This window comes from Amblyraja radiata, chromosome 13 (assembly GCF_010909765.2).
Source record: "Amblyraja radiata isolate CabotCenter1 chromosome 13, sAmbRad1.1.pri, whole genome shotgun sequence".
In the NCBI taxonomy this organism is placed as follows: Eukaryota; Metazoa; Chordata; class Chondrichthyes; order Rajiformes; family Rajidae; genus Amblyraja; species Amblyraja radiata.
The window spans coordinates 49,373,377-49,399,201 of NC_045968.1; the positions used below are offsets into that span (position 1 = coordinate 49,373,377).

The 25,825-nt window shown below is 39.2% G+C and overlaps 1 protein-coding gene across 18 annotated transcripts in view; it reads left to right on the plus strand.

Annotated features, from left to right (window-relative positions):
* dlg1 (discs large MAGUK scaffold protein 1) overlaps positions 1-25,825 on the plus strand; it is a 356,942-nt gene that overhangs the window by 198,826 nt on the left and 132,291 nt on the right. For 15 of the 18 annotated variants that reach the window (XM_033032030.1, XM_033032037.1, XM_033032028.1 and 12 more), the window contains 3 exons: positions 11,680-11,778; positions 18,106-18,159; positions 22,936-22,986. In XM_033032030.1, coding sequence (XP_032887921.1) covers positions 11,680-11,778; positions 18,106-18,159; positions 22,936-22,986 — 204 coding nt within the window. The remainder of the gene's footprint in view (positions 1-11,679; positions 11,779-18,105; positions 18,160-22,935; positions 22,987-25,825) is intronic. The other 3 variants (XM_033032029.1, XM_033032036.1, XM_033032045.1) reach the window with 1 other exon arrangement.

Here is a 25,825-nt window from a genome sequence, read left to right on the forward strand (position 1 = left end):
CCATTTGACCATGGAAGGTGCAAAAAATCGGGTCCATCCCTTTTATGCGTCATGCATGCACCTTTAGCAGATTCCACATTATCCAGTCACTTTTATGAACGCAGGGCAGAGAACACAATTCTCAATCATCATAGCCCAAGAGTAAGTAGATGGTCCTGCGAACAAATGCAGAATCTTTCTCTCTGGATCTCCAAAACCCATACTAATGGTCTCCGCACAATAAAGCCACTATTTTTCATATAATCAGTGTTTGTTATGTTTACATTGTAAAGTTTTTGGTGCAAGAAATTAACACAGATAATTGTGGGCATCCCAAAGTTTTTGACAGTGATTCTGCTTCTTTGTCATTTGCACTTTTTTTTGCAGCCCTCTCCAGCATAATTCTGACAATTATTCTAGCTCCGGGCTTTAAAAATATTTGGCTGCATTGTATAAGTGAATTTAGACGGATATTTTCCATCCGAAGTCCAAAGGTGCCACTGGATAATTAATCCATAATTAATGCTGAATGAAGTGTGAGGTTTAGGTAAGGAGTTGAAAGGTGTGTATTGAGTGTTGATTTGCTGAGTTAAAAATGAGTTACAGTGGTCATGGATTAAAAGATGAGGGTTGACATATCTAGACAATGACTCTGGGCTTGTTGTTAACAGTGTGGCAGTCAGAGGGTGAAAACAATCATCCCAGAAGTGAAGAATGGGCAATGTTTTTAGATTCAATCAACGTGTGGCGGTTACTGCGTACAAGGATGGGTAATGGTCTGTTAAGATTTCTGAGAATGCTGCAGAAGTAGATTGACAATGACTTAATCAGTGGAATGAATCTCCAGGATTTCTAGATGGCAGGATTCTGAATCAGGAATTCTTGAGAGGCTATTAATATAACTGGGGACTGTAACCCGACTGAGATAAGGACATTGTACAACACTTTGAAGCTTTACAAAGCAGCAGTAATATATTAAGAAGTTAAAACACTTGGTCTTCCACTGGTCCTATTTTTTTTTTTTAATGGTTTTGACTTTTGTACAAAGAACAAGTAACTTTCAAGGCCAAGCTAAAGCAGAGTGTGCAGGTACTGCAGAAATCACTTTTCTTTTCCGTGGAAATTGCACAGAATGTTCTGATATTCAACTAAACCAGTTTGGTGTAGGGAACGAGCCGAACCTCTGAGATGGTCACACCTTCCGAATGACCTGCAGTTGTGAACAAATAATATTTAAGATAACAGCTACTGGAAAATATCTGAAGAGCATAATTATTATTTCTTTAGTGATAGAATCATACAGCATGGAAATAGACTCTTCAGCACATTGAGTCCTTACTGACCATTACCCCCCCTTGCCCCACCCCCCTCCATTTTGCATTAATCCAACATCAATCCCATTTTTTATTCTCCCCATATTCTTCTCAACTCCTTCCGGATGGTATCACACCCACGCAAATAGGGGCAATAACCAGTTATCAATTAACCTACCAAGCCACGTCTTTAGAATGTGGAAGGAGATAGGGCACTTGCAGGAAAACGTTCGCAGTCACTTGGAGAACATGCTAACTCCACAAAGATAGCACCCCAGATCATGATTAAACCCAGGTCTGTGGCGCTGTGAGGCGGCAGCTCTACCATCTGTTCCACTGTGCCTCTGCTTTGCTTTGCTTGCATTTAGCTACGAGTTGCACAAATGCTGTAAATGGGCGAGGACAGTTATGAATAGGCTCTTCTATTGGACCATTGTGCTAAATTATTTATTTCTTCATTGATGTTGGAAGGTATGGCATTTTGACTATTGAGATGACCCATGGCGGTAACATGGATTGTGACATAAATCAGGTCATGTGAAATCTCTAGCATGCACAGCAGACTGAGAATCTTATCCTCGCCTTGCAGCTTGTATTTAGATACAAACTAGAGCAATAAATCTGGAGGACCTCAGATTTTTTTATAACCTTTCTAACCCTAATATGGGTTCAGGTTTGCTGTTTAAACCAAAACAGATGACTCGGAGCTTTATAGCTTTATTGAGATTATATGTATTATATCTTCTACAAACATTATTATTATGCTTACCGCTATTATAAATGATTTGACCAACAATAAAATCACATACAGTTTTACTTTCAAATCACTTAAGCTGCCATTACCTCAAAAATCCCCAACTTAGCTGATTGTTGCTGTGTGCAAAACCTTACTCAACATGATCTGCCTAGCCCCACATTCTTAAGTTAACACTTAAGGGCCTGTCCTACTTAGGCGGAAAATAGGCTGTCGCCACATGGTCGCGGGGTAACGCCTGTATTGTCGTGAGTTGTCTCCTCAAGTGTCGTAACTTTTTTCTTATTGCCGCTGGACTTGGGCTTCATGTTGCCTGTTCTCCTGTCGTAGGTTGTCGCCAGGATGACGCCAGGCGATGACCTCGGTGAATTCCATTGGCGACAACTTACGTCAAATGGCGACAGCAACGGCGCCAAGAGAAGTCTTCAATTGTCTTCATTTGTCGCTGACAGGGTCGAAGCTTGTCGTAACTTGTCGTAGCTTGTCGCGGGTCGACATAGGTTGACTTTGGTTGTCGTAGGTCGTCGCCTGTGTGGTTGAAGGTTGTCGTATGTGTCGTCGTGGTTGTCGTAGGTGTGGTCATAGGTGGATGTCCCAAGTTGCGAGGAATTGTGTCGCCGGTTGGCGTAGCTTGTCGTCGCTTGACGTCGACTAGGTGGTAGTTTGTCGTAGACATTGTCTTAGGTGGGTCCATTTTGGCATCCCGCTCCAACTGTGACTGTCGCTGGCAGTTGCCTGAAAAATCGTCTAAATGGGACAAAGGCCCCTGACACTTCAATTTCACTACTTCTGGCTATGGTTGCAACTGCTTCTGCTGATTGATCATATCTCCCACTCTTATTCCTCATTGTTCACTGATATTGATATGTGATTTGCCACTGAGACCCTGCGCACACACTTTCATTATAAGATGTACCATCTGTACCTCGTGTCTTTGTTACCTTATTACGTAGGTTAACTACTGTGAGAAGCTTTATCATTGATATATCCATGCGGCCCCAGCTTTTCAATGTACATATTCCTTCACAACACAACATAATGCGAACATGGTTCTTGGTCATTAATCTCCATGGTTCTTCTCTTCTGCACTGTCCTTCAGAGCGTTATTTCTCCATATGTCAATTTATATTCAGGAAGACAATTCTACAAATCTTAACGAAGCAAGATCTGAAAAGGGCACAAAAGCAGTTCTATTTCTAGTAGTCATTTAACTGAAGAATGTGGGGTTAGGCCGATCAGTCAATAGTTGACAGGGAATGCAACTGAACTTGGCCCTATACCAGTTGATGTGAAATTGTCAAAATCTCAAATGCCAGAACAACACGACAATGAATTGAACAGTGGTGCTTCTGCTTTCACATGCACATTGCTGTCACAAAGCAATGGGAATTTCTGCAAGCTGCAGGCAGAGCCCAGGCCGTCATTATGGCTTTTTATGCTGCTCTCCTCTCTCCTCCTGGCTCAAACTGCATTGACTGTTGCATTATTTGTAGCTTTTGTAGCCTCTGTTTACATATGTACACAAACGAGCTGCGCTGTGGCAGCTCCATGGTGATTAGTCTGGATTGCTGTCAGTTTTTATTCATCTCTGCTTGTGCTTACCAGCTGATTGCCCATGATTTGAGCCTCACCATGTATCACCCTGTGCTTTGTTTTAAAGCTTTGATTCTGTGTATTTTCTGTATAGTAATAACAAATTTCTATACTTTGCTCTTCAAGGGATATATCTCCAACAATAATCTGCATAAATACATGAGATTAACAATAAGCAAAATAAATGTTAATGATGTCCTATTTTTGATTGCCTGCTGGTCAGGGTGAGGTGGAAGAAGTAGTAGATATGGTGATTAATAACCTTTAAATGTAAAATAGAGTAAAAAACCCAACTGAAAGTGGTTTTGGTCCATTTAATACTTGCTTCTTTGCTTTACACAGTATTTCTGGCAGCCAAATAGACTACATTCCCATATGTAAAATCCTTGGACTTTCTTAAAAATATATATTTTATTTTTTAACTCATAGAATTTTTATTCTGAGGTACATTTCCATGTTTAAGGTACAACTCTAGACTCACAGCACTTTGAACATTAGTGTTTTCACCATTGGGAAAGGAGGGCGGTATCAAAGAATGCGAGGTCCTGAGGATGATAACACGTTAGAATGTATTGAATGTATTTGTAAGGTGACCTTTACCACCCCTATAACAAATCTGTGCTGCGCATTGATTATTCGTGCCTGGGAAAGCGGGCCGTCATGTGCAGTGCCCATTGATTGGAGAGCGCTACTGGCTAGAATCAGATTCTGTTTCTCTGCTTTCCCAGCGGAGCACGTCGGTGATAAATGCTCCAGCATCGCAGTTCTGTCTTTGTTTTTAACTTGCTGCCTGACCTAGCAATTTGTGATTTTTGCTTCACTACCACAAAATAATTTCTCTCTGTTGCTGAGCTGCAAAATGACGACTTATTGTTACAAACATGCATACTCTTGTAGTGTGGCAGAAGGTTGTGAACTGGGGCGATTAATTCATTTTTCGAGCAACCCAAGGTTGCATGTGAATTCGCATCAACAATATCTGGAGCCTCAGCAGCAGCACTTTACTACACACAAGTACTACTCCTCTGCAACTCTTCCCGTATCCTCAACTAAACATAGAAGCAAGTTCACCAACTTGCGTGACAGTGTTAAGAAAAGCCCCACAAAAAGTACTGCTAAAGTGAAAGCAACCAGCGGCTGGTGGTCGGACAGCTCATGGTCAACTGGTTCCTTTGATAAGGTCAGTGTCTGTGGAACTGTTTGCTGATCTTTCCTTGATAATGTCAGTGCAGTTATTAGTGTGTACTTCAAAGTGAAAGCCATAGAATAACAATTATGACAGTAGCCCCTATTCAGTGGAATTGATCAGTTCCCATCAATGTCTAACTTCAGATATCTGGAAGATATGCTGAATTCTACCGTTATTTATTATGTAACACACAAAGCTCATTTTTTAAAACTGTTTTTATTTTTGACTGATATCTGCAACCTTTAACGCTGTTGAGTGTCTTGAACCCAGCTGATATATTCAGCATTCCCTTTTGCATTTTCATTTTATCAACACACCTCTTCCCCCCCCCCCTCCCCGCTGCGGGCACCTTTACAAAATGCACTAATTTCAGACCTGTAGCCTCAAGCACATGTATTCCACCTTGTCAATCATTTTAGAAAGATGTGTCAATGAGTTATCTGACTTACTCTGAGATAATATCCTGTAAAAGGGAAACCCTCCAAATATCTAATGCCAAATTTAAAGATACAAGTTATATGCAGTGACAAAAGAATGTGAATACACACGTGTTTTGAACAATGAGAAGATTCTTATCTCGGAACTCTTGCTTCCTAAAGTCCACATCCATTTTCAAAATAAATTTGCTTGCTAAGTTGTTTCAATACTTGATTTCAAACACAATTTGTAAGTACTTCATTTTTTCTTCAACTTCTACTTGCACTGCCCTGTGCCCAGATTGATGCTTTTTTTGTCAAAAGTGTGAGTGGGCCGTTAGTTCCTCAACGAGGCTGGAATAAAGTAGTGGCCATGGCTATTTGTTATTTGCAGAAGCATAATGTCACAATGAGACCAATCATGCCTGTACACATTATGGTGCATGGATAATTCTGTTATAATGTTGTTCATTATAACACAATACATGTTGAATAAAAAGTTTGTAGGGAAATGGGTGGTTTGTGAATAGTAGCTAATCAACAGAATCAACATTGTATTTTTTGGTCCTGTGAAGTGAGAAGGTGATTGAAATGGATTTTGAGTTCTGGAAACATGTTTGTTGGAGCATTGTTTAAACTTGGGCTTTGCACTGGATATTTCTTGGCATTATGTCATTGGTATTGTTTTGAACAGCTTCAATGTTGTAATGACCTTGAAACTTAACATCATAATTGTTTTACATCGCATCACTTTGTTGGTGACAGTTTATTGTCGAACCTTGTTAGCCTTGTATTTGAGGATAGATTATTTCCTCTTTTGGTATGTGTTTTGTTTTGCGCTTATAGAACAACAAATGAATTTGGTTAAAAGAGGTTGTTTTTGAATTTGATGGTGGTTTATATGTAACCATTTGTGAGATAAGAGCATTGCTGATGAGGCTCATCTTCATTGCCCCTGAACTTGGTGGTTCACAAAAGGGTCAGGCCAGAGTTGACCATGCTGGTGCCTGAGTTGTGAGTAGACATAACTTTTCCTGAAGGACATTGGTGGACTAGATGGCTTTTAAAGTAATCTGCCACTTTTATGGTCACTATTATTACTGGTACGAGATTTTCAATTCTAGATGTATTTCATTAGTTGAATTTCAGAATTCCCCAGCTGCTGTGAGATATAAACTTCTGTCACTAAACCAGTTGTACAGGATACTCATGCAGCTCTATTTTTCACACTATTACGTTTATCTCTCATTCTTCAACTTGCATTAGCTGCCAGGTTCACAAACATGGGGCTGAATCATAATTTGTCTTCGCCAGTGGTTCAGCTGAGAATCAGTTTTCTTCCTGATGGTCAGCTCATGTTTGACTTCTGAGCCTACACGTGGAAAACCAGGAGTCCGAAGTGAGTTTGAGGTCAGCTACCAGTGCATCACTAGAATTTAGAAGATTGTGGGGGGATCTTATAGAAACTTACAAAATTCTTAAGGGGTTGGACAGGCTAGATGCAGGAAGATTGTTCCCAATGTTGGGGAAGTCCAGGACAAGGGGTCACAGTTTAAGGATAAAGGGGAAATCCTTTAGGACCGAGATGAGAAAAACATTTTTCACACAAAGAGTGGTGAATCTCTGGAACTCTCTGCCACAGAAGGTAGTTGAGGCCAGTTCATTGGCTATATTTAAAAGGGAGTTAGATGTGGCCCTTGTGGCTAAAGGGATCGGGGGGGGGGGGGGGGGGGGGGGGAATATGGAGAGAAGGTAGGTACAGGATACTGAGTTGGATGATCAGCCATGATCATATTGAATGGCGGTGCAGGCTCGAAGGGCCGAATGACCTACTCCTGCACCTATTTTCTATGTTTCTATCACATCTGTGCACATTGTGCACCAGCTTCACACTGACTGCAGCTGGTACAAGTAGTACAATTCACATTCTTCATTGCAATGGCATTGTTGACCTTGCATAAAAAAGTAATTGCAAGGAAGTGGTGGATATGCTTTAGTTTATTTAAGGAAATTGATTATTTGCAATTAGGTCAGTAGTTCCACAGATCTAGCCAGCGCTGTTGCATTATTGTGTAGGAAGGAACTGCAGATGCTGGTTTACACTAAAGATAAACAGAAAATGCTGGAGTTACTCACTGGGTCAGGCAGCCACCTGTCCCGCTGAGTTAGTTGCATTATTGTTGGCCCTGTTCCTTGTGTTAGATTCAACCTGAGAGAATACCTTACCCACCAAAAGCAGATCCAAATTGCAAAAATAAATCTTTCAACCCAAACTTTTCTTACAAAATTAGTTAGTTTAAATTATATAAAGGACGTCATCGACAACTTGTAGTTTTGAATGTATTTTGTGGGCAATTCATGTACTATTTATGTCAGTTGCATGTGTGATTGAATGCAATATCTAGAATAAAATGAGCTATAATTTTGTAGGAAGTCAGTAAAATTAGTTGGTATAAATGCAACAGACAAAACTGTCTCAGACAAATGAGTGTCGAAAGGCATTTATAATTTGATTATTTTTCGCCAAGTGGTTTGGGGTGAATTTGGAATTTGCTGGCTGGCAACATATCCTTATGCCACATTGCTGCATTTATGTTCATCATAACATGTGCTGCACATGCTTGTCTCATTCTAGTTTTCGTTTTATTTATCATGGTGGGGTTTATTTTGGTCATTGGTCTTAATTTGTTCAGTGTCCTAAGAGAGGTTCTAGTTTGATGCTTTCTTATTTAGATAAGCATCAGTCTGCAGACATGTTGACCGTCTGTTCAAATTTGTATTGTTCTCCATTGTCTATTCAAATGCTCAAATATAAATCTTGATTTAAATGTTAGGTTAGGGGCAGCAGCGTTTGTTTAATAACATGCCCGCTCTTAGACCGTATCAGTTCCACTTGAGTCACCTGGATTATCTAGCCTGGCATTTATCTATCATATTTGTTCCTTTTATTATCCCAATAAAGTACCCTTTACAATTTGAAACAAACTTGTTTCCTTCTCCCAGTTCTGATGCTAAAACCAACCCCAAACGTTAACTTTTTTTCTCTCCACCAGTTGCTGTCTGATGTCTTTGATATTTTCAGTGGTTTGTGTTTTTATTTTAATTTCTAGCACCTGCAGATTGTGCTTTTGTCATCCACAAATCTGAGGTTATTCAGATGAAGATTTATGATTTGTGTAGAATTGGGATGCGCTCATGATTTTTTTTTGGTTCTTTAATTCTCGTTATAAAGCTATGGTTAAAACTTTTAACAGGTTTGAAAATAATGATTCAATTGGCCTGGATGGCATTGCATTACACCGTAGATGTGTTCTTCTCTGGACTGCTACTTGTGTGCATAATAGCTGTTCTGTTTACATGGGAATTAGTCATTTGTCTTCAAGCTTGTACATTGTACATGAAGTATTTAATGAGATACTATACAAATGCAATGTTCTTGATTGATTACACCTAAACGTCTACAGGGTTAATTGGAAGAAACTAAGAAAGAGAAAAGATAACCACACTCACTTGCACAAATACATAGCTTGATCAATGCTGATGTGTGATGGGTTGTTGACGAGGCTCCAACCCTAGACTCTATCATCTACACAGTCTGCTCTGATGGACTTCCATTGATCCTAAGGCTGCAGAGTAGTTTTTCTGGAATTTATCATTATTATCAGAAGCCATTTCTGGAGTGACTTAGTGTTACATATAATATCTGAGTTGAAATCTTATTGTTGTCCAGATTAATAATTTCACTCTGGTGAAGGTCAGAAATAATTTAAAAGGGTAGTTTTGACCATCTTTGGTTTTGACAGGCAACAAAGCTCCTCTTGCCGCCAACCCCCAGATTTCTCCCCTTGACCTATTCACCATTGGATTTTCATGCCTGATTTGGGTGAGGAAAGCACTTGCAATCCTCTGTTCAGCCCAGGTAAATTGCAAATGTGCGGGAACCATGTTGGTACACCAACAGGCCCAAGTCCTCCAGGTACAATTCCTGCACCCTCTCAGGTACATGCGCCCTGGGGTAATTTAACACGTTGTTTGAGCAGCTTTTGGGGTGTTAGGATGACTTTAAGTAAAATTGGAAAGTATTAACCATCAAATTATGTTTGCAGATGTAAAATTTCTTAAATGAATTATAATACAATTCTTGGTGCAATTAAAAAAATTCAGTGAGAAACAAATTAGCAATCTGTCGTGAACACCCATTTTCCTTCAGTCTGAAGAGGGTCTTGACCCGAAACGTCACCCATTCCTTCTCTCCCGAGATGCTGCCTGAGTTACTCCAGCATTTTGTGTCTATCTTCGGTTTAAACCAGCATCTGCAGTTCCTTACTACCCACTTTTCTTACTCCTTTGATTAATTCTTAGTTTTTTTCCTATCACCTTAATACTCGCAATCCAAACTAAAGTGTTAATAGGAAGAATAGACTGACCAGAATAAAGATCCTAAGTAAGATGCAAAAATGAGCACAAGTTCTCTTGAATGGAAATGCAACTGAAATATGAGTGGATGGTAGACACAAAATGCTGGAGTAACTCAGCGGGACAGGCAGCATCTCTGGTGCGAAGGAATGGGTGACGTTTTGGGTCGAGACCCTTCTTCAATGAAATATATTTGGAACCAGATGGGTGAATGGCTGCTGGCTTGCTGTGGCAGCCAATGATGTGTGCAGCAGAAGCAGTATCTAGTGCAGGAATGCCAATTCACCATAAATAATGTACTTTTGTGCATATTTAATGTTTCTTGCCCGTTTATATATGTGCCACATCTATTTTGAGGTTTGTATTGGTGCTGCCTTCAGATTCATTGCCTTTCAGGGTTAATAACTATTTATTAAGCAGCGTTTCATTTTTGAATATTACTGTTACTGTATAATTTCCAAGCTTTTAATTTCTTAAATTATTCTGAAAATACTCAACATAATCACCTACTTAACACACTAACCATCTAATCTTTGAAATTGAAAATGTATCAGAGGAATTTCCTTTCTTTTGTACAATAACTTGAAGATAGTTTGGTTTTCGTTGAAGTAAAAACATCCTAAGTGTAAATTGGTTAATATGTCAAATAACGAACATTGATGTATTTTAATGCATTGAGAGCAATGGTCAAATCCCATTGCTTAAGATAACAATTGTTTAATTTTGTATTTTAGTAGATATATTGAATTTTTGCTGAATTATTTATAGGTATTTTGGGCAAAGAGAGTATCTAGTGGAAGATATTTGATTTTTTTTGTGTGAATTTAAACCGGTACAGTGCAATCTCGATATAACACACCTTTGTATATCATATTTTGGATATACTTTGACAACTAGCATCTCTTCCAATTCACGTAATTTGTTTCGACAGTATAAGATCAAAGTCTGCAGACCTATATGGATTGTATTGGATTTACAAAGAGAAATTAAAGTATTAAATGGCTGGGCAGAATTATGGCAAATTGGTTCTAATGTGTGCAAAAGTGGAGTCATGAAGATTTAGCGTCTGCAAAACTCATCTCTCTATGAGTCATTGTCTGTAGACTTGTACCCAGTGAGATTTATATTGGAGTCTGAGACCTATACCTTAGAGAAGGGTTGGTATGTATGCACCTGTCATGTATGGTTAATATGTATGCATATGTTATAAATGGTTAAGTGAAATGGTATGGCTCCAAGGTTCTTGAAGTATTCTCTATGTTCAACTGCACCCCAGTTATTCCAGTGTAACAAGTAGACAATTGGAATGCAAGAGATTTTTGTTTACCAAAGTCCCTATGACAAAGCAGTTCAGGGAAAAGAGTAATAGATGTTGAAACGGGATTGGCAGTTCATTGCTGGTGATCGTTGGAACTGTTCCACAAATTTTAGCTTAAAATTCAACAATTGAGATTGAGTGGTGAAACTGGGAATGGATGTTGTATCTATTCAAATTCTGGGAGTGTATGTGTTTGTGTATATATACGAATGCATTGATGAGGTTGTTTTCTGTTGGATATGGGCATTGGGATATGGCACCATGCCATGGAAATGGAAGTGCAGCTCTTTAGGGAAGTATTCCAAAATTAATGAAATGTTAGATGCAAGGAACTGCAGGTGCTGGTTTACAAAAATGTTACAGAGTGCTGGAGTAACTCAGCGGGTCAGGCAGCATCCATGATCTCTGGAAATTTGTTTTAAATGAAATATTAGGTTTACAAGACCCTGGTACTAAAGATGTCCCCCAATAGCTGCCTTATATCCAGGTTGCACTGTAGAAGGAAATAAACACTCTCATGTTTGACAGATAAACCTTGGTTTGTAGTTCATTTTTTCCCCTCAAAATTCTTGTTTATTATTTTCTCTGAATTTTTGAGTTTGCCATTAAGCAGTAAATTATGCAATTTATTATGCTATTAGGATTAAATGTGTTGCTATGCTGTTGTGCACCTTGAATTTGATTCCTTTGCTATTGTTTAGCAGATAGAGGCTACTCCTCCCTCTACTCCTGTAATCCCTGTGATCCCTGTTATGCCAGTCCCCGCTGAAGCCAGTGTCTTCTCGTCTGACATTCAACAGGTTTTGTTACTTTATCTTTTTTTCTTTTGAATGTTTTGATTATGTTGCTGTATATTTAAAACTTATTTTGTGCATTGTTTAGTCTTAATATTATGTTTTTTTAGATCACTGTATTTCTATGAAGAGTAATTAGAACCAAAGTGACAACTTTGGCTGAAAATTTAACACATCCAATCTTGAAGTTCACTTTTTTTTTCCCTCCAGAATACTGACCTGCTAGTTTTCTAATGCATATTGCCCAATATTTCCATAATATAGTAATCTTCAGGGTTACACGCTGCCTGTACAATAATCTTCTGGTATGCATTGTATATTTTATTCTCAAATTCATTTTTTTTTTTTTTGATTTGACATTAAGTAATCCTTAAAAGTGCACCAGTTCTATCCTCTCAAATCCTGTGAAAATAAGGTTTCACTTCACCTTTTCAATGTCAGGTTTATGTAGTACAATATCAGATTAATGGGGTGGATCATCTGGATGATAGTACAAATCTACATCGGCACAATTTTTCCCACTTGCCAATCCAGAGATGTTTTGCATGCCCACACGAGAATGTGCAGCAATATTTTGCAACTTCAATTATATTTATTACATTGAATTAATTTCACTGCATATGTTTACGGATTCCCAAGTTGAAGGGTGTTCTTTGGTTCTGGTTGCCTGCCTCAGGAATATGATGAGATGGTGCTATGATATAAATTAGTAGAATGACTCTGAAGTTTTATTTGAAAGTGTGTGATGGCAATGCAGAGATGTTTGCATAAATTGAGCTACTTCAACAACATGGAGAACGCAAAGATATGAATACGTAGACCCTTCATCAACTCAGCATGTCCATGCCAACCAAGTTGCTTATCTGAGCTAGTCCCTTTTGCTTGCATTTGGCGTTTATCCCTATAAATTGGAGAGTTATATGGACGGGAAAGGAATGGAGGGTTATGGTCTGAGCGCAGGTATATGGGACTAGGGGAGAAATTGACATTAATTAGGAGGAACAATGTTTTAATCCAGATACTTCAATATTGGGGCTCCATGACACAGATTAACTTGTTCTGGAAGATGAAAATGTGTACAGTTACAATTACAACAAGCATTCACATCACACAGTTCTTAAAGCACTTTAAGTTTTGGGGAAAATATCAAATTCCCTTTATTTTCTAAACACTGATCTTGATCCTTTTTTATATTTATTAAACCCTCAAAATGCACATTTCTCAAGGCGTTAATTCAAAATGTTAATTTGTCAAAACTCTTGGTTCCTTTGTGCTTCTTTTTACTTCATTTAGAGTTTTTGTTTTGTTCCTTGCCAAGCTACATATTCCTTCTGCAAACAAGATCAGTAGTTTAGACTGTTGTGCTGCATGATCCCGTTTCTATGCTCTTGTGATTGATGATTCTGATCTTGGGGAAAGAATATTTACCCATCACAAGATAATTAATGTTTTTGGGATTTGACTCCCTTTCTTCCAATCATGTACAGTGCCCTCCATAATGTTTGGGACAAAGACCCATCATTTATTTATTTGCCTCTGTACTCCACAATTTGAGATTTGTAATAGAAAAAATCACATGTGGCTAAAGTGCACTTTGTCAGATTTCAATAAAGGCCATTTTTACACATTTTGGTTTCACCTTGTAGAGATTACAGCAGTGTTTATACATAGTCCCCCCCATTTCAGGGCACCATAATGTTTGGGACACATGACTTCACAGGTGTTTGTAATTGCTCGGGTGTGTTTAATTGCCTCCTTAATGCAGATATAAGAGAGCTCTCAGCATCTAGTCTTTCCTCCAGTCTTTCCGTCACTGGAAATTTTTATTGCTGTTTATCAACATGAGGACCAAAGCTGTGCCAATAAAAGACACTTACTTACTTACTTACTTACTTACTGCCTATTATGCCTCCTGGCATGTAGGGCAGAAACAAAGGTCCTACACTCCTGTTGATTCCTTCAGTTGCTGTTTCCGTAACAGATTTGTTTTACGAGACAGGGTTGTTAGCCCTGTGCTCAACCCCCAACCTGGAGAACCAGCGAATCGCTCTTCGTTTCGCCCCTACCCTTCGACCTGTCCAGCATGGGAGACCCTAACAGCGGACGAATCTCCCGTTGGCATAGCTCTAGGGGTCACTGAGACACACAAGCTCCCTGACCATGACAAGGTTGCAAGGTTTCAAAGTCAATTAACCCATTATGCCAAAGAAGACCTCCACAGCTGATGACAGAATAATTATTTCTATAATAAAGAAAAATCCCCAAACAACTGTGCGACCGATCAGAAACACTCTCCAGGAGTCAGGTGTGGATTTGTCAATGACCACTGTCCGCAGAAGACTGCATGAACAGAAATACAGAGGCCACACTGCGAGATACAAACCACTGGTTAGCTGCAAAAATACGATGGCCAAGTTTACCAAGAAGTACTTAAAAGAGCAACCACCGTTCTGGAAAAAGGTCTTGTGGACAGATGAGACAAAGATTAACTTATATCAGAGTGATGGCAAGAGCAAAGTGTGGAGGAGAGAAGGACCTGCCCAAGATCCAAAGCATACCACCTCGTGTGAAATACGGTGGTGGGGGTGTTATGGCCTGGGCATGGTTGGCTGCTGAAGGTACTGGCTCACTTATCTTCGTGAATCAGAATAGAATCAGAATAGTACTTTATTTGCCAAGTATGCTTTGCAACATACAAGGAATTTCATTTGCCAAGTCAGTCATACAAATAAAAAGCAACAGATCACCCAAAACACATTTTAACATAAACATCCACCACAGTGACTCCTCCACATTCCTCACTGTGATGGAAGAAGAAATAAAGTTCATGTCTCTTCTTTTGCGTCAGGGGCCTCGAGCCCTCCGTTGACGGGATGATCATGACTCCCATAGCCGGCAGCGTTTGGGCCCTCCACTCCTAGGCAATCAGCTCCTGCGTCGGGTGGATGTCAGCTCCCCCGCGCCGGCGATCGGAGCCAGGGTTGGGGCTGGTCGAACCTTCCGCGACGTTGGAGCTCTCGACTCGGCCTCTCCCGAGTGCGAGCTCTTGATGGTAAGTCTACAAGCCGCGGTGGGGCTCAAGGTCAGTCCAAGGAGGCCTCCAGCTCCATCGATGGAAGACCGCAGAGCGCCCAGAGAATGCGATCCGAAAATGAATCGCATCTCCGGCAAGGTAAGAACCTGAAAAAAATGTTTCCCCGATCCGCTCCCCCTCCCCCCACATAAGACAAACCGGAGAACATTAAAACAAACTTTTAACAGAAACTAAAACATTTTTAAAAGATGAAAAAATGAACAGATTGCCGGTAGAGCTGCCATTCGTACGGCGCCCCTGGTGGTACAACTGCTGATGGTAGTAGCATAATTAATTCTGAAGTGTATAGATACATCGTATCTGCTCAAGTTCAAACAAATGCCTCAAAACTCATTGGCCGGCGGTTCATTCTACAGCAAGACAATGATCCCAAACATACTGCTAAAGCAACAAAGGAGATTTTTCAAAGCTAAAAAATGGTCAATTCTTGAGTGGCCGTCAATCATCCGATTTGAACCCAATTGGGCATGCCTTTTATATGCTGAAGAGAAAACTGAAAAGGACTAGCCCCCAAAACAAGCATAAACTAAATATGGCTGCAATACAGGCCTGGCAGAGTATCACCACAGAAGACACCCAGCAACTGGTGATGTCCATGAATCACAGACTTCAAGCAGTGAATGCACGCAAAGGATATGCAACAAAATAGTAAACATGACTACTTTCATTGACATGTCATTGCGGTGTCCCAAACATTATGGTGCACTGCTGTAAATTTGTGCATGGTGAAACCAAATGTATAAAAATGGCTTTTATTAAAATCTGACAATGTGCACTTTAACCACATGTTTTTTTTTATATTACAAATCTTAAATTGTTGAGTACAGAGGCAAATAAATAAATGATGAGTCTTTGTCCCAAACATTATGGAGGGCACTGTACCTGTTTTTTCTGGATAAGAATGTATTTTCTCACGCAGGTGATCGCAAAATCAAGCTAGTTTGACTATTTGTATTTTGTCCTTGCAACGTTTATTTCCTGCCCTATCCATACAATCAGGATCAATCCTTGATTAATTAATGATATGTAATCCAACGTGACCGCGTGGGTTTTCTCCCAGATCTTCGTTTTTCTCCAACACTCCAAAGACGTACAGGTTTGTAGGTTAATTGACTTGGTATAAGTGTAAATTGTCCCTAGTTGTGGGTAAGATAGTTAATATGCGGGGATCGCTGGTTGACGCGGACTCGGTGGGCCGAAGGGCCTGTTTCGTGCTGTACCTAAACTAAACTAAACTAGAAAAAAATGAACATTTACCTTTATTAGTTTACTTATTCTGCTGAGTTGCATCATTTGGTTATGGTTTATTTGGCTAGTAAATATTGAGTAAATATAGATTACAAATTGTTAAATTATCAGCGTCAAATGAACACTTTGTGATGCTGATCTTAAAAACATCATATTGTTTTGTCCATTTTTTTAGCTACTTTGCAGTTGTAACATAATGAATAAATGCATTGCTATAAATATTAATTGCTCGTGGCCTAGAAAGGCAGAACAAAGAAGATTTAGCTGAATTATTAATGTATAAAAAAAATCCCATTTCTCAACGAAGGAACATAAATGAAAATGCATTCTTATCTTCAAAAGACCAAATGAATTATTTATGTTCAGTTTTTCAACAGGGATGTATTTGCTCCAAGGAGTTTTTATTTTAACGGATTCCACCTCTTATTCACACAATATTCTCTTACCGATAGTGCAGATAGTTTTGGTATTTTGCAACCTTCAAACAGTTTTACAAATTGTGCCGTTTACTATTGCTCTCTTTTATATTTGCTTCTGAGGAAGCACTTTTGGTCCATTTAGTGCTCCTTTGGACTCAGTTCAAATCCAGTTCAATGACGTAAATGACAAGAGAAGTTAAGGTCTTTAAGGATGTAATCAAAGGGAAGGTCACAGTTGATTTGAAATTTAAAGGAAAAATTCTATTTGCCCTTCACCACAAAGAATTTATTGTAGAAAAATTGTCGAAAATCCACTGTATATTCACAGTAGGAAAAAATGAGACAGGATGTCATATGCACATATTTTGCATGTGTGAATTAAAAGGCAAGGAATATTTTGGAGGATGCTAAACTGGATTTTAAAATGGGTTCAGAATTCAGAAAACATAAAATGCGTTAAAACTGTTCTGGGACTTCTCCTGTTCACTTCACACGTCTCTGTATGTGGATCTATATACCAAATTATGTTTTTTTTTCATAAAACAAATGGAAAGTAAATGTGTTAACAGGAGGCATTTTAGATTCTATAGCAGGTGTGTGAATTGATGCATTTTGATTCGAGCACGGGTACAAAGTTGTGCAGATATGAAGAGGGGTGGGTTTCTTGACTACTGGGCCATGGGGCTTTAAATAGCTTGAGGCGATTAAGCTATTTGGAGATTTAGAATATAAATGCAAAGAAGCAATGAGTGCTCAAGCTTTGTGTACAATGTGAAAAACAATATTGTGCAGAGTAATGATTCGTGATTATAAAAAATGTACGAACATTTTCTTAAAATATCATGAAAGGATAAGATAGACAGAGCTGTTTCCACGTTTGAAAGGGCAAGAATGAGGTTGGACAGATCAACTTAAACATGAGCTAGAACAGGAGAGTTCTTCACAGGTATGTCAAGCTATTGAGTTCATTACAAATGTTTAGTGGTCGACTTTCAAGTGTATTGTGGATAAGTGGAAGAAGGGATATGGAAAGAGGTTGAATAAATGTAACTTGGAATATGCTCACATGGAAGGTGAGCCACCTCAATTCCCCGTCCTATTCCAAATCCGACCTTTCTGGCCTGGGCCTCCTCCATGGCCAGAGTGAGTCCCACCGCAAATTGGAGGAGCAGCACCTCATATTTTGCTTGGGTAGTTTACACCCAGCGGTATGAACATTGACTTCTCCAATTTCAGGCAGTCCTTGCTTTCTCCCTCCTTCCCCTCCCACAGCCTACTGTCTCTGCCTTTTCCTATCTTTTTCCCACCCCTCCCCCACATCAGTCTGAAGAAGGATCTCGAACCGAAACGTAGCCTATTCTTTCGCTCCATAGATGCTGCCTCACCCGCTGAGTCTACAATTAATGAGCCAGAAAGACAGAACAACATTCTATTCCATAAGCAACTCAGCTATTTTCGTGTGGGAATGTCTGAAATGGATGGAGTGTTAAAAATTATTTTACATATCGATTTCCATTTTTAACATGATTTGTTCTTCTAACATTGTAACCAGGTTGTCTTCATTTTTTAAAGGCGAATCCACCTCCGGTTGTGGTGAATACAGATACTTTGGAGTCTCAACCATATGTAAGTTACATATTTTTTATACCAGTTTGTGTCAGGATGATTTTAATTCTCTTTCCAACCATATAGCAAGATTTGCTTTTTACGATTAAACGCCTTGTCATTGAAAATTGATATTCAAACTATTGGGATTGAATGCAAGCAGACTGTCATCACTTACCTCTTAGCATTATTAAATACTGACATCTTGTTTCTACATTCCTGCTCCACGAGAATGAAAACTCTTGTATAACACAGCCCAAGTGTTTTCAGTTAAAGTTCATGATTTGTGAAGCGAGCAAGTACTGAATGCAAAGCAATGGCTTAGTAAACTGGCATTTTCATGCCTGTCAGTTTTTTAACATTAGCACTTTAAGACACAGGTATAAAATTGCTTCATTTTAGATGATACACAAGTTAACAAGTTGAACCTATCTCTGCAGAACATGATTTGTTCCACAACTGAAAGAAATTGTCCATCTCTTGTAGAGACAAATCATATTACCTTACGCTCGCATTATAAGCAACTTATTACATAAAATATTCAGTAGTATTTACTATTTATAAAGTAGGAATTGTTATTTCAGTGCAGCATGTTGGTTTGTTCACTGTGTATTTTAAAATGGGGGTAGGGGATGATTTAATAGGTACCTGAGGGGTATCGTTTTTACACAAAGGGTGGTGGGTGTATGGAACAAGCTGCCAGAGGAGATAGTTGAGGCATGTACTAATGCAACGTTTAAGAAACATTTAGATATGTATATAGATAGAATAGCTTTAGAGGGTCAAACTCAAGCAGGTGGGACTGATGTTGAAGGGGCATGATGGTTAGCTTGAGCAAGTATGGCCAAAGGGCCTGTTTTCACGCTGTATGATTATGACGTCAACATTTTCGCAAGTCGATTTATTTCGCTATTGGATATCTTGGCAGTTGAGTCAACGCTCCTGCCTGTGCTGACTCGGGCCGTACTCCGCACACACTGTGAAAGGAACTCCCCCCCTCCCAGCGGCGCTGTCCTTTTACAGCCGCTTCCCATCAGCTGCCAGCAATGAGGGATAGACTTGACTATACCTCAGTACAACAACATTGTTCTTGATGTTGCTGTACTGAGGGATAGCCAAGTCTATCTTTCTTGGCTAACAACCTAACCTTCGGTCTCCAAGACGCAAGTAAATTTTCGTGCCTTATTTTTGGGTAAAAAATAGCGTCTTCATTGCCGGAAAATACGGTAGTTAGATTTGAAGAGAAAACTAGCCAGTTTGCTTTATTCCAAAAGAAGTGACATGAAAGTGCTGAAGTAACTCCGTAGGTCAGACTGCATCTCAGGAGAACATGGAGAGGTGACGTTTTGGTTCGGGGACCTTCTTCAGACTGATTGGGAGGGGTAAAAGAAAGCTGGAGGAGAGGGAGGACAAATCCTGGCATGTAATAGGCTGGCAAAGATGAGGAGGGTTATACGAGTGGTAGGCGGTTGGACAAAGCCAGAGATGAAAGTAAGTAAGGAAGGTGTGAGACAAAAGAGTTGAAGAGTTGCAAATTATGAAGCTCAAGGAAGGAATATATGCGGAAGGGGAGGGGGAAAATAGATGCATATCCAGATGGTAGCTGCAACACCTATCCCGATACCAGCTCCCTCGCCTCTATCCAGGAGCACTAGCAGCCCTTCCAGGTGAGATAGTTCATATGCACCTCCTCTAACCTCATCTACTGCATCTAATGTTCCCAATGTGGCCTCCTGTACATAGATGGGACCAAGTGTAGACTTGGCAAACATTTCACCAAACACTTACGCTCACTCTGACAAGGCCTGTAGGATCTCCTGGGTGCTAACCATTTTAACTCCTCTTCTCATTCCTACGCTGACCTTTCAGTTCTGGGCCTATTATATACACCAGGTCTTGTCCCCATCTCTTCCCCCACCCCCTTCCCCCAAACAATGTCTGAAGAAGGGTCCCAACACAAAATGTCACATATCCATATTCTCCTGAGATGCTGCCTGACCTGCTGAGTTATTCCAGCACTTTCTCCTTTTGTAAACCAGCATCTACAGTTTCCTGTTTCTACATTCTTGATTTTATCCTGGTTCCTCATGCACAGCTAACAGAGCAGCTGCCTCACAGCTCCAGTGACCTTGGTTCACTACTGACCTCTGGTCATGACTGTGAAATTAACCCGTGGTGTTCCTCCCAGTCATCCAGTATCCCCTCTCAAGCCAAAGCCATGCAGGCTGATCGGTTAATTGGCTGCTGTGAATTGCCTCCAGTGTGGCAATGGGGAATTACTAGCGTGGGAATGGGGAATGGGAGGATCTGAGAGACGAGAAGTGTTCATGGGAGTGTGTGGGAGAATGAAAATGGAGCTTGTGAAGAAATGTTTGATTAATAGTCAGGGTAGACCTGTTTTGGTACTGTGTAACTGTATGACTCTGTCTGCAAGTGCATGATTGATAGCACTGTGGATTTTACTGATTGCACCCTTCTGCATTCCATATGCTTTATCCCTTTCTACTTTGAGAAACCATGCAAGAGATTTGTTTGTCTCTCCACAGCTATGAAGTGTAATTAAACAATCTAATTTTCACTTTCCCGTCAATGTGATTGAAAACTGTTCTTATTTCATTTTGCTGTCAAATCAGATGGCAGCAAATGGCTCAGATATTTCCTCCTTGTCAGGTGCTGAGAAAACTTTATTATGATTCTTTAAAGCTTTTCACGTGTAAAGCTAAATGTCATCTTGAAAAGTTATGATTACATCTTGGGGAATGTTTAAAATGATTGAATGAATTGTAGAACGAGTAAGATAAAGGCCATTTGGTCTGTCATAACAGCTTTTCATAAAAAAAGCTATTCAACCTCCTCTTCATTAGGTCCAGAGCTATGTAAGTAAAACGCCTTTACCTACACATCCAAACATGTAGAAGCAAGTTAGGTTTACCAAGGAAAGACTAAAAGTGCTGGAATAACTACCATAATGCTCTCAGTGAGTCAGACAGCATTCCTGGAGAACATGGATTGGTGATATTTTGGGTCAGGACCCTTCTTCAGACAAAATGCATGATGTAAATGTGGCGACACAATATTCTACAAATGCTGCAATCTGAAGCAAAACGCAAAGTGCTAGGGGAACTCAATGGGTCAGGCTGCATCTGCAGAGGGAAATGGACGGACAGCGTTTTGGATCATGACCATTCTTCAGACATCATTTAAATGTGATGAGACATTAACCTTTCAGGCACTGAGATGCAGACCTCTACCACCTTTTAGTTGAGATACATTTTCCTTTCCACATGCAAAGCCCCTTCTCCCAATAACTTCCATATTTAAAAAAGTGCCGGAGTAACTCAGCAGGTCAGGCAGCATTGCTGGAGGACGTGGATAAGTAACGTTCTGGTCTGGAAGAAGTGTAAAAACGCACATCTCACTTTAATTACATGTTTCCTGTTGTGTTTTATGACTGCTGGCAGACCAAATTCCCTCCTGGGATAAATAGAGTTCTATCGTATCGAAACATTTCAAATCCATTGAGGATCGCCTGTAGTTCCCTAAGACTATAATGTTTTGCTCTACATTTCTCACTGCCTAAGTGCTAATGTTATGTTCCTTTCCCAGTCAGTTTCAGAAAAGACGTTTTGTTGATTTTGCTTGACTAATTCTCCTTTATTAATTTTTCCTCATGTACTTAGATTTCCTGTTTCCTTGTTTTATGGACCACATCATGTTGGTTTATCCTTCTACTAATTGTGCTGTCACCAAGTTTCAATTTATATTCGCTGAAACCAGTTTGCAGCCAGTCAACACTGATAAAAATTGTGCAATGCCATAAGTACTAATAAACTTTAACTGTACATTATCGTGTTAATGTCTTCTTTCGGCTGCTTATGATAAATTAAAAGTAATTAGACCACATTGTAATTTGTCACTTGTTTTTTATTGGCATCTTGTGTATTTGCACTAGGCAAAAATTGCAGCTGTGACTTTCATTTGGCAAAAATATTACATGAATAATCCTTTGGGAATTATGGATCGTGAAAGCCTGCAGATGGATGAATTGAATGCAGGGAAATTACACATGAATAACTTTCATCAACTGGCATATTCATTATCTTTATAAACTAAAAATTTGACGACCTATAAACTCTAGATCCGAAGTACAATGAAGTTCCAAAGTTCACCATTTTCTTGTGACCATAAAGTATTCACAATATAAACCAATCAATTTAACCAGCATCCTAATGACAGATTTGCCCCATTAAACCGAATAGCCACAGCGAAACTGAAGGGACAACACCTCATATATTTTGCCTGGGTAACTTACAACCAAATGGTAAGAACATTAAATTCTCCAATTTTAGGTAACTACCAAACTCCTCACCCCCAATCCCCCCCCATCCTGTGTTCGCACCTGGACACGCAACTCTTCAAATTCTCACACCACCTGTCTTTTCATCTCTGATCTTGGTCCAACTAACTGCCTATCAAAAACTCCCCTCATCTTTGACTTGCCAGGCTTTGCCCCGCCTCTCCGCTCTTCTGGTTTTCTTCTCCCCAACCCCCCCCCCCCCCCCACCAAGCCACAATCAGTCTGAAGACGGATCCCAGACCAAAATGTCACCTATCCATGTTCTCCAGAGATGCTGCCTAACCCGCTAAGTTACTCCAAAACTTTGTGTCCTTTTTGTAAACCAGCATCTTCAATTCCTTGTTTCTGTATTAAACCGAAAAGTAAAGCATTTTAGTCTCTCATAACACAACTTGAATACCTGACATCACGTTTTACTTGTATCTTTGGGACTTTTGCAGGTCAACGGTACTGATACAGACTATGAATATGAAGAAATCACGCTGGAGAGGGTAAGGAAGCTATGCTTTCTTTCATAATTAAGTATTTTCAGGTTAGAGGAATGTTCATGTAAAATTCAATGAATTTGAAGTAAATAGGAATGTATTTCAAACTTCCATTTCGTTGATAATCATCTAATTCATGCAAGTTGCTAAGCAATCTCCACTGGCAACTGTTGGCCTAAATCACCATGGCTAAATGATCTTCATGTGAGCATTAAGGGTATACCAACTGATCATCAATTGTTCGTCTATCTACAAAATCAGGTACAATTTGAATACTCATAGTTGCAAACATAAAATCTGAGAGCAATATTTGCAACACAAAATCTACCATGATTTGATCTAATATTTAGTGCAAGTAATGATTTGATTCTGTGCATTTGATTTACATCAACAAGATAGTTTTTATTGTGGTGTTAAGGGCCTGTCCCACTTGGGCGTCATTTGCGAGTCACGCAGATGGCGCGCGAAGATTTTGTTCATACCTGGGGCGCCGCGTGCAACAGCTCGTCACTGCCTACGTCACCACGCACCATGCGCGCATCACGTGACGCATGACGAGTAAATTACACGCAAATGACGCCCAAGTGGGACAGGTAAACACATTGATTGATTGCAGAATTTTGTTGTGCTTTGTCAAACTGATATGCGACCTTTGCACCAGGGGATTAGTAATTGATATTACTGTATCCTTGTAGAATCATTCTGTAATTACCTGAAAATCTTTCAACAGCTGTAATTATTTAATAGGCTTGTATCTCAACAGCATCCTTTCCCATTTTCCAATTAAGAAAAGTTGTCACGCAGATGTACAATTAATGTCTATTATGTTCTTTAACGTGTTTGGATATCCAAGTAGTTAATTTGCTTCTATCAAGTTAAGTACATTTGTGCATATATGGCAAATTGTCATATGTGAAAATACGGTGAGGATAGCTACAATAAAAATCTAGTTTGCAGCAGCATCACAGACACATTGACAAACACATAAAAACAAAATATAGATAAATGACACATTTTTGCAAGACAGTAAAAAGCAAAAAGTCCAAAAAAAGTCAAGATATCAGCGCAATTAAACAAAAACGAGTTGATACAAGTGCAAGAGGTGCTCCATGGTGTTCCATTGTCACAATGGGATTAGGGTAGTGCATGTTGTTCAAGAACATGATACGTGGGAAAGAGCTGTTCCTGATCCTGGTTTTGTGTCACTTCAGGCATCTATATCTTCTGCCTGATCGATGTGACATGTCTGCATGCTTATTCTTTCTTGAAAGATTCTTTCTGTTGTGAGATGCTGAAATTCATGAAAAATAATGCTCAATTTTAATTTGTTTGCCAAGTTCCTCTCCCAGGACATGAATGAACCCTTGTTTTTATTTAACCATGATAATTATTAAGCAAATGAAAATGAATTCCTAAATCACCAGATTGGTAGTCCCATATCAGTTGGCACATTTACCAGCCATCCTCATCAGATATTTTGTCATAATAACCAAATAAATTGCTTCAGCAAGAATTATTTCAATATGATGTCTTTCATTCTGAATTCGAGGAAGGAGATCCTTGCTGATTTTCAGACAGTTGGATCTAAGCACTGCTCTTTATTCAAGCTGTTATTTCAAGATGCTTCTAACTATAAATCTGCTTAATATTCACATCAAGCTTTCAAAAATTCTCTGCACTTTATGGGAACATTTTTAATTGCATACAAGCTTGACAACAGAGAAGCTGAAGTTCATGTAGATACTAAAATATAAGTAATGGATTGGCAGTAATTCTACGAACGTTGTAGACAAAAATGGCAGAGCTTCTTAACAAAACTTTTAACAGAACTATTCAGCCACTATTCCCGGTGGACAGAGGACTAATTTCAAAATTGCTACAGTAATGTGTCATAAATTACTCAGTACCAGTTAATTTGGTGTAAGTTTTTGGTGTAAACCTTAAATGGATTCTTAGCCAACATTTTATGTTAGAAAATAGTGTGAATCTTGATCTTTGCCCAGCCAACTCTTTGTATAACAATAACAACCAGTTCTCAATAAAACTCGGCCTTTCTTAATTCATGGAAGATTTAGTAATTTAATTGGTGCCAGTGAAATTGCCTACTGAAGACAGTGTTATTTCCTTCAACATGCAAAATGTGTTGGGACCTGTACATTTCGCATTACCATTCCATGTAATTCATGTGGACTCAGTTTGTCATTTGAAATGAATATACAGTGAACCATTTTGAGATCTTCACTTCGTTGGTTTGAATGAATATCTTTGACGTCTCAGGATAATTTATCAACAATTTCTTTGTCAAATATTTGGATTCAAACATCTGTTCACTCTTCTTAAATGTAGCAGTGTAATTAACGAGCCTGACCTCCAATGCTGAATTAACTACTATTTCTATTGGAGGAGAAAGCCAAATTAGTTCGATTTTCTGCCTAAAATACTGAGCCTCCTAAAGGAACATTTAAAAAATTCTGACCACCAATTCTGGTAGAATGATTTATCAAAATTTTGTGTAGAAATACACTTTACGCTATATCATGTGGTAGGGAAATGAAATAATGTGAGAATTTGTGACAGTAGAAATCCACAAATAAATGAACCCTAATGTTGTTTTGGTCAATTATGGTCCCAGTTGGGAATTGTCATGGTTTGTTGGCCAGCAGTAAAAGTCTTGGGGAAAATATATTTTTTAAAGTACTTCATAAGATCAGGAAAAAAATGTTTACCTTTTTGAACAATGCAGTGTTATTCTGGCACCAGTAGCAGAAAAGCAATTAACATAGGAACAAATAACATTTTAATTCTAACTAAAATGAATTTTAATTCAGAGGCTAATGATCTGGAG